Source organism: Pelecanus crispus, chromosome 11 (genome assembly GCF_030463565.1).
Source record: "Pelecanus crispus isolate bPelCri1 chromosome 11, bPelCri1.pri, whole genome shotgun sequence".
Classification (NCBI taxonomy): Eukaryota; Metazoa; Chordata; class Aves; order Pelecaniformes; family Pelecanidae; genus Pelecanus; species Pelecanus crispus.
The window spans coordinates 6638119-6651674 of record NC_134653.1 but is presented as its reverse complement, the minus strand read 5'-3'; the positions used below and the strand labels follow the sequence as shown (position 1 = coordinate 6651674).

Sequence of the window (13556 nt, the reverse complement as noted above, 5' to 3'; positions counted from 1 at the left end):
CTCACCTCGATAACCCCTTCAGTGGCAAATATGTTTGGTTTGATTTTTGCCAGGTACATGAGGCTCAGGTACAGCGTGGTATCAGGTTTGGCTCTGTTCATTTTCAGCTGCTTCACGGCTCCACACAGCACCCCCTCAATACGGTCGTCATTGCCTTCTGCTTCTGCTGCCTCAATTTCATCCAGCAGCACCGTGGGGACAACTGCAATCACCAACCCACAGGCATCAGTATTTACTATCATGCAAAATAACCTGCCCCGAGACCCTGACAGGGCCAGTTACCAGGAAAGCAAAGTGTGAACTTGCTCACCTTTAGCCCTGCAATGGCTTTTCCCTACCCAATTGCTATTAGAAGTTCTGTTTCACACCTGACAACACCCCTTGATTATTTTTCGGTTGGTCCATGCTAGAATACTTCTCTGCAAATGTAGCAAACACCAGGAAATGGAATGACACTTCAAAACACAAACAATATTCAGCTCCAGAGCCTACTAAAGAAATATATGAACAAAAAGCCACAATCCAGACTGAAAGATTTCCTCAGGAAGTCTGTCAAATGCTGCTATTAAACAGCTGTCAGACAGGATGAACACAACCCAATGCAAACAGGAAAGGAGACAAAACTGTGACTTCAGCCCTATATCCAGCAGGGGAAACCCTTGAGAACAGTGCATTAACGTTAGTGTACGGGCTTAGAGGAAGGCTCCTGGGCTGAAGCTCTAGGGAAAGGTAAGCTGAAGTTTGCATCCTTGCCTGCCTGTCACGGCAGAAGCGCAGCAAGGCCTCACCTTCAATCGGGATGACAGACGGCTCCTTGATGGAGGGTGAAATGGCTCGCTTCTCCGCCACGGCCGCCTCTGCCAGGCGTCCCAGGGCGCTGAGAGGAGGCGTGGAGGAGAGCTTGGGGCGCTTGGTCAAGCCGGTCAGCCCCGCCGGGCCCGCTAAGGCGGCGGCCGCGTCCCGCTTGCGCTCGGAAGGCAGCCCGGGGGGCGCCGGCTTCAGCAGGGTGACGGCGGCTTTGCCCTCGCCGCTCTGCCCCTTGGAGCCCAGCGCGATGAAGTCTCCCGGCGGCGGGTGCGCTGCAAGGGGACAGGGGGCAGACGTGACAGCACCGGCCCACGGCCACCGGGGCCCCACGGCCACCGGGGCCCCACGGCCACCGGGGCCCCCTCCCCGGGCGAGGCGGCCGCAGCCCGCCGAGACTCACCGGAGGGCTTGGGCACGGCGCTGGGCCGCCGCACGGCGGCCGCCTTCGGCCGGTTCATGGCTCCGCCGAGCACAGGCCGCTGCCGACGGGCCGCCACCCGGAAGCGGAAGTGCCGCACCGCGCGCCGCTCCCGCACTGCTGACCCGGGGGGCGGGGCCTCCCGCCCCGCTCTAGGGACAGCGCCGCCTGCTGGCGGGAGGGCGCGGTGCGGGGGGCAGCGACGCCCCCCAGCGGGATGGAGCGTGAACTGCAGCCCGGGGTGGGAGCAGGGGAGATGGGGGAAGATGGCGGGGCGTTGGAACCATAGAATCATGGAATCGTTTAGGTTGGAAAAGACCTTTAAGATCATCCAGTCCAATCATTAACCTACACTACCAAGTCCACCAATTAAGGGGAGAGTAGCAATTTCATGTTTCCTGGCTTGGTGGCTGGATTATTTTTTAGTGAAAGAAAAAACTAGGAATCACTAAGTTTGGAAAGGATCTCTAAAATCATCAGTCCACCCATCAACCCAACACCACCATGCCCACTAAACCATGTCCCCAAGTGCCACATCTACCCATTTTTTGAACACTTCCAGGGATGGTGACTCCACCACCTCTCTGGGCAGCCTGTTCCAATGCTTGACTACTCTTTCCGTGAAGAAATTTTCCCTAATATCCAATCTAAATCTCCCCTGACACAGCTTGAGCCCATTTCCTCTCGTCCTATCGCTTGTTCCTTGGGAGAAGAGCCCAACACCCACCCCACTACACCCTCCTTTCAGGCAGTTGTAGAGAGCGATCAGGTCTCCCCTCAGCCTCCTCTTCTCCAGGCTGAACACCCCCAGCTCCCTCAGCCGCTCCCCACCATCCCTGTGCTCCAGACCCTTCCCCAGCTTCGCTGCCCTTTGCGGGAGGCTGAGGCCACAGAGGGACTGGGATAGGCGGGGTGGGGGGCTGGAGGGGCTGAGATCGGGGGGCTGTTTGGTGGCGCTGCGATGGGGGGGAGTCTGGGAACAGAGAGGGGAGTCAAGGGGCTGGGATGGGATGGTTGGAATGTGGGGGAATTATGGGAAGAAACTGAGGATGGGATTGAGGGGCTGAGATTAGGGACTGAAACTGGGGGGGTTGGGATAGGGGGGCTGGAATCAGGGGCTGAAATTTGAGGGGGGCTGAGATTAGGGGCTGGAATTGGTGGGGTTTGGATTGGGGCTGGAATTGGCGGGGCGGGGCTTGGATTGGGGCTGAAACTGAGCAGCTGAGATTGGGGGGGGATGGAATTGGGAGGACCGAGATCAGGGACTAAACCTGGGGGGCCCTGCAGCAACTGGCTGCCCCCCCACACCACCGCCCCTGTCCCCACGTCACGCTCCCAGGACAAGCTCTCCACGTGCCTTTATTGCAGCAGGGACCACGGGCACCCACACCTCAGCCCACACCGCCCACCCCGGATCACACGGGGGCACCCGGCAGCCAAGCCCCGACCCCACGCCCCCCGGCTCCAGCCGTGCTGGAGGGGGCTGCAGGGCAGCAGGTGACAGTCCCCACCGCCTCCTCCATGGCGGCTTCCCGGCCTCAAGGGCTGGAGCATCAAGCATCTCCCGGACAGGTGGTCTCGTCCCCCCGCTCACAGCCACTGCAGAGAGAAGCCCTGGCTGAGGCTGAGGCCGAGGTCGCTCACGGTGAGAACCTGCGGGAGGAGACATTTTGGGGTACAGACGGACATGGAGCATCCTTTCCCCTACCCAGCTTGGCTGAGCTCCACTCCCCCTGAACCCCGACACGGCAGGAGAGCCACCCCAGAGTCCTAACCCACCTCCTCGGCCACCAACCCTGTGACAAGGGCTGGGGGAGGAGGGATGGAGATCCCCAGGATGGGGACACCCAGGACAGGGCACCCTGAGATGGGGCCATACCTGGTTGTCCAGGTAAGAGAAGGGCTTCTCCTGGCCATTCAGGAGGACCTTGCTGGGTGGCTCCCGCACCCCAAAGATGCTCAGTGTGCCAATGGTGACCTCGGTGGCCTCGGTGCTGGCGTGGAGCACGGTGGAGGTGAAGATGTTCTGCAGGAGGGGACAGCATAAGCTCAAGGTGGCCAGGTGCCACGGGACCCCCACTCCTGCCCTCCCCCCCGTGTCCCACCTGCGTGACGTTGAACACTAGGTAGGAGTAGCTGCCCCGCTCAAAGGTGTCCAGGCTCTCACCATCGTCCCAGAAGAGGTCCCCCCAGGCAGTGGCACTCGAGGACAAGGCCACGATGAGGTGCAGGGGATTCCCTCGGGTCGCCTCACTGGTGATCCCTGGTTTCTGGGGTTCAAAGACATGGGTGCTGTAGGCTTGCGAGCACCCAGGATGGGGATCTGGGAGCTGAGGTGCTGGTGGGAACACACATGCTGTGGACAGCTCCTGGGGAGGTGACAGGTGGGTGCTCACCTGGGTGGGCAGGATGGAACCCTCCCGGACATGCAGGTTGAGGTGCTCCAGGGGGGCTGACATCTTCAGCATCTCCCCGCTGCTGTTCACTGAGGAGCCCTGGGCAGGCAGCAAGAGACATGGGTGTGAGGGGGCCAGGGGCACAGTGGTGGGCTCAGGCATGGGTCTGGGGAGCAGCCATCCCCACCCCTTCCTCCATCGGGGCTTGCTGGGCTCAGCTGCGTCTTCCCACCCGCAGCCCCAAGATGGTTGAGCAGGGACCACCCGGCCCCCGGCCAAGCCCCGCGGTGCTCCTCACCGTGTAGAAGTCGTACCACACGCCTCGGGGGACGTAGCCTGTGACCGAGTCCACCCCAGGCTCCAGCACCGGCGTCACCAGCAGGCTCCGGCCCCACAGGAACTGCCTGTCCAGACCCAAGGTGGCCACATCCCGGGGGAACCTGCGGCAGGATGGAGATGCCGCTTGGATCGGCTGCTTCTCCGTGATCCAGCCTAAGCATCTCCCCAGCTCCTGGTGGGGATGCTCTTACTCAAAGAACAAGGGCCGGGCGACGGTGTCCCCTTGCAGGTGAGCACGGTGGAACAGGGTGTAGAGGAAGGGCAGGAGGGAGTAGCGAGTCAGCAACACATCCTTCATGGCCGTCCTTGCCGTGGGGCTGAACACCGTCGGGTCCTGGGCCTGGGGGAGATGTGGGGAGTCAGTGGCTGCCCCATCCCTGCCGGGCATCCCCACTGCCCTTGCCCTCCCACATCCCGCATCCCACATCCCGCACCCCGCACCCCGCACCCCACCCCTGGGATGCCTCCCACCGGGCACGCTGCCCTCGACCTTCTCGTTCTGGGTGTTGTGGTTGCGGGCGAAGGGGTAGAAGGCGCCGAGCTGCATCCAGCGGGTGCACAGCTCCTCTGAGGTGCTGCCGGAGAAGCCACAGATGTCCGCCCCAACCAGTGGGATGCCAAAGAGGCTGAAGCTCAGCAACCCTGAGGGCAGGGATGGTCAGCAGGGCGCAGGGAGTTTTGGAGATGTCTCCAAACAAGCAGAAAGCTCGATGGAGCTGGGAGTGCTGGTAAGGGGGTTCTGCATGCAGTCCGTGCCACCCACCTGGGATGGAGTAATACATGTCCTTCCACTGGCTCTGGTTGTCACCCAGCCAGTGCCCCGAGTACCGGCCCTGGCTGGGGAAGGTGGAGCGGGAGATGACGAAGGGGCGCTTCCCCCGGATCCTGATCAACGCGCTGGAAGATAATGGGGAGAGCCAGGGGCAGGAGGTGAGAGCAGCCCACCAGGAGTTCGCCTTATCCCTCAGGAGTGGAGGGAGACGTCTGGCCCCACCACAGGCCTGCAGTGCCTGAGAGTTGGCCCGAGCGGTTCGGGGAAGGCTCAGCGCCAGGACCGGCCTCGTCCACCCATCCCTCCCGGAGTAGCACTGGCTCCACTCCTCTGCTGGGTTATTCCCATACTGGAGGCTGTGAGCAGCCAGAGTACCCCCGCTTTGCGTCGGGCACTCGGTTCCGTGCCCTTTTCCTACACAGCCCTGAGCAGCAGGATTTTGTCCCATCCCATCCCCAGGCCGGCAGGAAGCAGGATGCTCGGGTACCTCGCCGTGGCTTTGGCTTCCATCAGCCCATAGAGGTTGTGGAGGTTGTAGTGTACTGAGGCTTTCTGCTTCGCCGAGGCACACACCGTCTTCGCAGAGAGAGAATCGCCCAGCACGGCTGCCAGGAGGGAGAGCCCCCATTGGCACGTGGCTGGGGGGGAGTGCAGGGGACGTGGACCCCCCCCGACACGCTTGCTGGCTCTGGGCCAGCCCTCCTGCACACAGAAGCCAGCCATTGCTGCCAACCCAGCACCCCAAGCTCACGCAGATGGTCCCACCCTGCACCCTGACATGGCCCTGACAAGCGTGCAAGGCTTGGGCATGGATACTGGCACACACAAGTAGGAAGGGAGATGTCCAGGGTGTAAAATGGAGACACGATGTCTCTTAAAAATGGTTTTCTCCCATAGCACTCAGCTGCCAGCGATCTCAAAGCACGTGGTACCTATGAGCCCAGCCTTGTATTTCATCTCCTTCCTTACCCGGGGTGTATGGTGGGCTGTCGAGCTCTCCTGGGGGGCAGCCGTCTTCAGACCCATCCATGAAGTTGGATGGTTCATTCATGTCCTAAGGAAAGAAAATCGCGGGAGGTTTTGGGCATTAGTTGATAGACCAGGAAAAGCTGCATTTGAGGGACAGATGACCCTGCCAGGGCCAGCGAGAGACATGCACCAGGCGTGAGCTGAGCTGCCAGCAGGGAGTGACCGGAGGGCAAGGAGGGACTTACGATCCAGAGGCCGTCGAAGGGCACATGGGCATGGAAGCGCTGCAGGTTCTCCAGCCACCACTGGTGCGTGTCCGGGTTGGAGAAGTCTGCAAAGGCAGTGAAGCCGGGCCAGACCTGCAGGGAGACCACAAAACTGTGGGTTCGGTGGGCAGGCAGCTCATGGGGGGCTGGCTGTGGCAAACAGGGTGCCAGGGGCTGTGGGCATGCCAAAGGACCGGGGGGGTGAGTGCTTTGAGTCCTGGATGCTGCACATACAACATCCCTCCTGCTTCCGTGGTACCCAGGAGCCTCGGGGTGCTGGGGACACCCCCGCAGCCGGGCGAGGGGCACAGGGCCAGGCGGGCAGCAGTGGCTTACGGAGCAGCTGCTCTGCCTACGCTTGCACAAGCCCTGACACCACCCAGGCCAGGGCACATCAGGGAAGAGCCATGATTTCTCCACACCCTGCCTCACTCCAGGAATTTTAGCAGATTCATTTTTCCCCATGTTTTCAGGCTACATTAAAAGCCCCCTCCTTGTAGATGGCAAGGGAGAGCCGGCGGGAGCAAACGGCTGGGAAAGGAGGGGACAAACTGGGAGGGAACTGCTGTGGAGCAGATCTGGAGGCATGTGTCCATTGTGGACAACCTCCCCTCACCCCAGAAACAGGAAGGCAAAGAAATCAGATGACCGGCCTCGAGTGGCACCACCGACCCCGTTAAGCTCATATGACTTCCACGGGTGCTTCTGCCGGGGCATGGGCTGGCTCCTGGGGCTGGTGGAGATGCCAGGAGGTGACACGTGAGGCTGAGGGCTGAGCCAGGCTCTGGCAATCATCCCAGAGAGGTCCTATGGCTGCTCAGCTTTCCCTCCGGTGTGAGGGATGAAATCCCGACCCTGCTATTGCCCAACCCCACAGGACTGGGATTTCCCCCCGGAGCTCCTCACCTGCCCGATGAGCGGCTGCCCTTGGGTGGTGTTTAGGAACAAGCCCCGTCTCAAGCCTTCATCGAAAGGCCAGTAGGAGCCATTAGGGTTGGTGCTGCTGATGCCGGGATCCTGGGGACGGAGCAGAGGGTTAGCGCCTTTCGCAGCAGACGGCGGCCCCTTCCCCCTGCCAGGCCGGTGTGATTCAGAGAAGATGACAACCCAGACGGGGTCAGCCAGAGCCCACACACGGCGGCTGTTTCCCCCAAGGGGAACAGAAACTTGCTTCAACACTTCCAGGCGTGTTTTCTAAAATGCCACTTCTGCAAGTCCCCAGGACCCGTTAAGGCATTTTGGGGAGGGGGGGACAAATATAAGAAGTTTTGCACTTATGCAAGAAACATCAGGTCATGGCCGGGCTTGGACTACAACGGGGAGTTCAATGGAGAGGGAACCCAACCTTTTCTTCCCCAGGACCCCCTGGTCCCCACTGCCCCCAGCAAGCAGAACCTGCACCCCCTTTCCTCGCAGAGGGAAAAAGAGAGATCACAGCCGGGTCATGAGATCCCAGCACTCGTGGGGATGTGGGAGCACCCAAGCCAAGCACCCACGAGTTAAACAGCCTGACCCACAGTTCCTTCATGGTTTCACCCATGGGGGACAGGGGCATCCTTGTACTCCCGCAGCAGACAGGAGCACAGCACGAGAACCTGGCCTGTGTCTCCGCTGTCTCTGCATTAGGGGGATTTCCAGCAGCAGTTTACAGCTGCCTGCCCAGCACTGGGGACCGACCTCGGATAAAAATCCCCAGGGCCGGGGATGACCAGTTGGGACCACGAGCATCCCTTACGCCTCAGCCTTGCATCCTGGCTCTGCAGCAAAGACAGCACAGGGGGAGAGGAAGGGGAGTACCAAGATCATAACGTAGTGCTGCCCGTGTTTGTGGAGGTCTTCCACCAGCGAGGGGAGGGAGGCGAATTTCCATGGATCGAAGGTGAAATCCCGGTACCCGTCCATGTAATCGATGTCATTCCACTGTGTATCCTGCGGGACAGAGGCTCAGGGATGGGTGACAGAGTCCGGACCCTGTCTCCACAGGTCTGGGGGGTTACCTGGGGGATCTGGTAGTTCCTCATGGCTCTCACGGTCTGCCAGGTCTCATTGCTGGATCCGTAGCCCCAGCGGCAGAGGTGAAAGCCGAGCGCCCAGAGGGGTGGCATGGCTGGGAAACCTGCAGCGAGAGAGCAGAAGCACGGATGGGTTGCCCTGAGACAACAGGAGCATCTCAAAAGGATGGGAGGGGAAGGGGAGAAGGCAGAAAGGAGGTGACGGCAGACCCCTGATGTGCTGGGAGGGCTAGGGATGGTGGTGAAACTGGGGTGAGACAGGGACGGGGGTGCGGGGAAGGTGCCCACAGATGGCCACGTCAGGGTGCAGGCACTTACCTATCACCTGCTGGTACTGCTGGATGACCATGTTGGGATCAGGCCCCAGGAAGATGTAAAAATCCAGCACCCCCCCGATAGTCCTCCAGGTCAGGCCTGGAGCAGGCTGCAGGGCCACCTCTTTGTAGAAGGGGGAAGAGAAAAACCAGTGAGAATTGGGGAGCAACCCCCAGACCCCGACCACCATGGCATGGACCAGGCCACACCACATGCAACGCTCAACCTCCGGCAGGGAAACGGGGAAATCCCTGCCTTTCGCTCAGCGGATGCTAAATGGGCATCTGGAGGCTTAAATCATTGCAGCCCAGGGAGATCGCTGGTTTATGCAGGGAGAAAGCTCACTACCTTAAAAATTTGCTCTTTAAGCCCAAAGCTGCACCGTTCTCCTGGCTTCCACTTAAAGACCAAGCACGTGCATGGCTGTCCTTCACGTCCTCCCCCCAGATCCCCTCCTAAGTGAATTGAGAGCTACTTGTACAAGCGAGTATGTGGGAGCAAGGGCTTTCCTGGGAAGAGCTTTTCACATGAACAAGCCCTCGAACCTCAGCTCAGGTGGTTGCATCTCCCGCAAGCTTCCACTCAGGAGCATCGCTCCAATAAAGCAGAGCGCAGCTGGAGCTACGAGAGCCCCGGCGCGTGCTGCATCAGCCCAGCTGGCTACAAGCAGCGGCTGCTGGGAGGGACGGGTGGTCACCCGTGCCGTCCACGACACAGCAGGAACCCGCGGGAGCTGCTGTGCCATCAGCTGGCACACACAGGAGGATCCCATGGCGCAGCCAGCGGAGCACAGCTGGGAAGAGCGCGGGTGGCAGACGGCATCCCCGGCTGCGCCCCAGCCGTGCCATGCCGCCGGGCCTGGGGGCAAGGCTGTTTTGGGCGGAGAGGGAACGGGCACAGACCCGCACGCGAGGGACTTGCTTTTCTGACGGCAACTTGGCAGCTGGGCGTGTGGTTAAACTGCTCGGCAGTTGCTAAAGAGCCTCGCTGTAGCCAGGAAACAGATGGCTACGCTCAATAACGAAGCCATCAAACCACATCTTTCCCGTTTATGGCTTCCTCTCGCCCCAAGTTCCCAAACTGGCAGCTCCCATCTGTCCCCACCTGCCAGGTCATCCTCCAGGGACAAGCCAGCCGGCATCCCCTGGGACACCTACCCATTGCGTTGCTGTTGAGGAGGAAAACCCCATGAGCATCTCCACCCTCCTCCATCAGCAGGTAGAAGGGGTGAGCGCCGTAGAGGTTGAATGATTCCTGCAAGAAGAGGTGCTGGGTGAGAGAGCAGCTCCTGGGCAGAGTGGCAGAGCCCCGTCTCACCGGGGGCCAATAAATGGCCCCGAGTTGCATCTGCTGCCACCACCTAAACAGGCATCTGTCATCCCCTGTGGAGGACACAGAGAGGGATGAGGATGGTTTCGGAGCTGGTGCTGAAGGCCATGGGAGGCTGCTTCTTCCTTACAGCTTGGGGGCTGCTACTGAGCTGGGCTGGGCAAGGGGGAAACCTCCTGCCTCGCCACAACCTGTTGCACGAGCGGCAGGGTGGAGCGGAAAACACCCGGGGCCCTCGGAGTGCCAAGAGCGTTTTGCAATTGCTCTGAAATCCTCCCCAGCACATTTCTGCCCATTGGCTTCGACCACCCCCTGCCTCTCCCAGTGCTGCTGCCCACCCCCCTGCCATGTTTTCCCAGGGCTTGTCCAATGCACTGGAGAGCGGCACCCCCATCCTTGCCCCCCGCAGCACCACGGGGAGGGGGGAGACGGTACCGTGGGAGAGACGTCGCGTGCCCACAGCGTGAGGGTGCTCCAGTCCAGGCTGTGCAGGAGGGTGCCACGGTGCTCCCCCAGCCCGTAGAGGAACCTGGATGGGAGCGATGTGGCTATCTGCAGAAACTGGTCAGCAAAGATCAAAGGGGCCACGGTGGTGTTGAGCCTGCCGGGGTGACACCGAGGGAGAGTCAAGAAGGGATGCTGGGATCCATCTGGATCCATTTGCCCACCAACAACTGACCCCTTCCCTCTTGAAGCATCCCAAAGGCCAGCAGGGCAGCATCCCACCTTGCATCCAGCCCCAACACTTTGGTCCAGGTGGCAAATTTGGGTCCGGTTGGATACAAGGCACAGCCCAAGCCTGAACCAGCCTGACCCAGTGCGGCACAGCCTTGCCTTTGACACCACAAGTTTCCACCCAGGTTATTATTAACCACCGAGGCATGCAGCGGTTGGGTTTCTCAGCCTGTCGTTGCTGATAAGCAGCTCCCAAGTAAAGTATGGACCACAGGCGCCAGCAAACGAGGAGGAGGAAAGGATGGGGTCTCAAAACACCCTGGCCAGGCCATACATTGACCAGCCCCTGGTGCGCACCAACAGCTTAGTGCACAGAGCCATGGAGGTGACTGACAGCAGTGCAGCAAAGCCACCTGCAGTCCTTTTCCACAAAAAGCCTGGAGCTGGGGGTGTCCCTGCAGTTTGGACAGCCAGGGAAACCAAAAAGCAGGGTGAAACAGGCAAAGCCACAACCCTTCAGTGGCCGTTTCCCCGAGCCACCAGGTCGCTTATCGGTGACATTCCAGGGACCTGCACACTGTTTGGCTGCTGCAGGACCTGGCAAGGAATTTGGGCACTGGGAGGTTTTTGGAGAGGTGCTGATCCCACCCAGCCCTGCCACGGTCACATCAAGCACGTGGCCAGCCCACGGGGCTGGTAAGCCACGTGCTGCCGCATCCCCATGTAAGCACTGCTGGAAAGATGAAGACAAAGAGTAATTATTGGCTGGAGATCCCGCAGTGTGGTTTTCCCTAAGAAAAAAATTCCAGGAAGCGTGCTGGAGCCTGCCTAGGGTGGGATGAGCTTTCCCCCACCCACTGTGGGATGCAGAAGAGGTGGGTTCTTACAGCACTGTCCCTGTCGCCCTGCGCCGCAGCACCACCCCAAAGGGGTCCCAGGAGAAGTCCAGGCTGTAGATGGGGTTTTCTGCTCTCTTCATCACCCGGGGAACCTCGAGGGGAACCTCATACCGCGGGCTGGCCACATCCGTTATCTGCAAAAGGGAGAAAACACGCTTTAAAGACCAGCAAAGCAAGGGGGCAAAGGGTTAGAGGTGCTCATTGAGGCCACATACAGCCATGCCTGGAGCACGGTAGCTTCCAGACTCGGTCTGAGCAGGGGACGGTCACCTATGGGATGGAGGGTGCAGGGGTGCAGCAGCGTGGCCACGAGCTCTGGAGGGCAGCCAGTGGGGAGCTCACCTTGATGTGCAGCCGCGTGTCTGTCTCAAACTCCACGTCCAGCCTCAGCATCTCGATGTCCCGGGGGTAATAGGCCTTCTTCCTCCGCACCAGCAACCCCACCATGCCCAGTGCCGTCTGGTTGAGGCTCTCCAGGGTGTAGCTGGGGAAGTCAGGGGGGTAGAAGCACCAGGGTACCCCCCGCTTGCCCCCTGCTGGCAGGGGGCTCTCGATGAAGCAGCACCCCCGGCTTTCGCAGAGCTCCTGGGTCACCACCACGTGCCGCTCTGGGTAGCAGTCAAAGCGGTGGCTTTCGGGTACCAGGAGACATTTGGGGGGCAGCGCAGGTCTGGGCCAGCCCCCTGATACTTGCCGCAGCACCCAGACAGTGATGGTGCTCAGCAGCACGGTGGCCACGAGCAGCCCGCTGCCCACCCACCACGGGGCCAGCTTCCCACGGCCGGCGGGTATCGGTGCGGCCCCTTCCTCCTCCCCCCGGCATGCCGCTGGCTGTGGCACGGCCGTCGTCAGCTTCTGGTACGACTTCATCGTCCTGGTGCTGGAGCAAAGGGGAGATGGAGGCAGATGTGAAGGAGTTGGAGCGGGAGAGCTCACCCGAGCCTCGAGGACAGCTTCCCCGCTCCTGACGCCTGTGGTTCAGGCAGAGCCTGACCGCCTCTGCCCGCCTCTGCACCTTGCACCGTGATGTCTGTGGCCTCAGCTAAGATGCATGCAGCAAACTCTGCAAAGGATGGCTTTGCCAGGGTCAGGTGGTCCTGACCCTGCTGGAGCGGGAAGAGATGCTGCCAACAACTCTCCGGCAGCCCCAAGGGTCAAAGCGTCGTCCGCCTGAACCCCACCTGCTGTCTGGGGGTGGCAGAGCGACCCCTCAAGGAGTTTTTCCCAGCTCTGAATTTATAGGCTGCAGTGTTTCTGGAAGCTGCAAGCAAAACCAAGCTCGCTCTGCCCATCGGAGCAGAGCCGTGGTGCTGGGAACTGTGGCTCTGAGGTGCAGAGCATCCTCTACTTCGAGCATCCTCTGTCAGCGCCCAAAACCCTGAGTCAGAGGTTTTAGCCCTGGGGAGAGCTGGGTGAGGGATGGCAGGGAATGTGCCGTAAGTCTTTGCCTCTCACTGATGAAATCTGATTTTAACGACCTCTCCGGCAAGCATCTCCCGGACTGTAAGCAAAGGAGACCCCCACGCTCCTTCTGAGTGCAGGGAGCAATCTCTGCACCTTAAATAAGAGACAGAACTTTCTTCTCGCCATCTCCTGCCCGAGCCATAGGCACTCAGACCCTGCTCGCCTCCGCCCTGCAACCTGCAAAAGCTCGGCAAAACGGCTCTCCCCCAAAAGCAGATTTTATTCCCTGGCAGCCCTCCCCCCAGCTCCGGCACCAAAATGGCTCAACCTGCCAGGGCCTGGCTCCGAAGCCACCCCTGAGCGGCAGCGCCTGCCCCATGCAGCGCCTCAGCCTTATGCAAGCGCCGGTGGCTTCCCCACGCGTGGGTGGCACTGGGGGCAGCAGCACCCACCCACCGCGGCCAGCCAGCACCGTCGCACCCGGTATGCGTTCCCCGAGGACCTCGGCATGCCACCGGCCCATGCACCCATGCTCATGCCAGGCCGCCCCGCGATGTCACCCTGCAGCGGTGGCACTGGGGGGGGGTCCCCAGCCTGGCACAGGGAGGCATCGCACCCCAGGACCCCCCTGCTCGGCCTGCCTGGGCCCCGCTCCGGCCATGCCAGGCGCTTACATACACGTGTCTCCTCTTGACATTGTGGCTGCGGGCAGGCAGCAGGCAGCGGGCAGGCAGCAGGCAGCAGGCAGGGCTCAGGCAGGGCTCCCAGCCGCTGCAGCTCTGCCTGCTCCACCGTAAAAACCCTACAAGGCGCCCGGCTCCTACCGCTCCTCTCTAGTAGCTGCGCCTCCACACACGCCTCACCGGTGGCTCCTCAGCCGCTCGCTTCTCTGGTTCGTGTGCTTTGGGTTGGTTTTTTTTAAATATATGTATCTACATGCAATGCCGTTCAATAG

General features: G+C 60.9%; 2 protein-coding genes across 3 annotated transcripts in view; both read right to left on the bottom strand.

The window, feature by feature from the left end:
- INTS1 (integrator complex subunit 1) overlaps nt 1-1265 on the bottom strand; it is a 35471-nt gene extending 34206 nt beyond the window's left edge. Inside the window, exons 1-3 of one of the 2 annotated variants that reach the window (XM_075718198.1) lie at nt 1208-1265; nt 789-1079; nt 6-202 (exon numbers count right to left, since the gene is read on the bottom strand). In XM_075718198.1, the coding sequence (XP_075574313.1) occupies nt 6-202; nt 789-1079; nt 1208-1265 (546 nt within the window). Of the gene's footprint in view, nt 1-5; nt 203-788; nt 1080-1207 lie in introns of those variants that run through there. The other variant, XM_075718199.1, reaches the window with a different exon arrangement.
- A 1492-nt stretch (nt 1266-2757) lies between these two features.
- LOC104038052 (alpha glucosidase) lies at nt 2758-12067 on the bottom strand. The gene is made up of 19 exons (XM_009492300.2): nt 11540-12067; nt 11186-11331; nt 10059-10224; nt 9452-9548; nt 8298-8417; nt 7965-8083; nt 7765-7896; nt 6874-6984; nt 5947-6060; nt 5702-5786; nt 5220-5337; nt 4724-4857; nt 4451-4602; nt 4152-4300; nt 3920-4061; nt 3622-3720; nt 3331-3495; nt 3105-3251; nt 2758-2878 (listed from the first exon to the last, which is right to left on the bottom strand). The coding sequence occupies exons 1-19, from the start codon at nt 12065-12067 to the stop codon at nt 2816-2818; spliced, it is 2787 nt and encodes a 928-aa protein (XP_009490575.2). The 3' UTR covers nt 2758-2815.
- Nucleotides 12068-13556: the final 1489 nt, after the last annotated feature.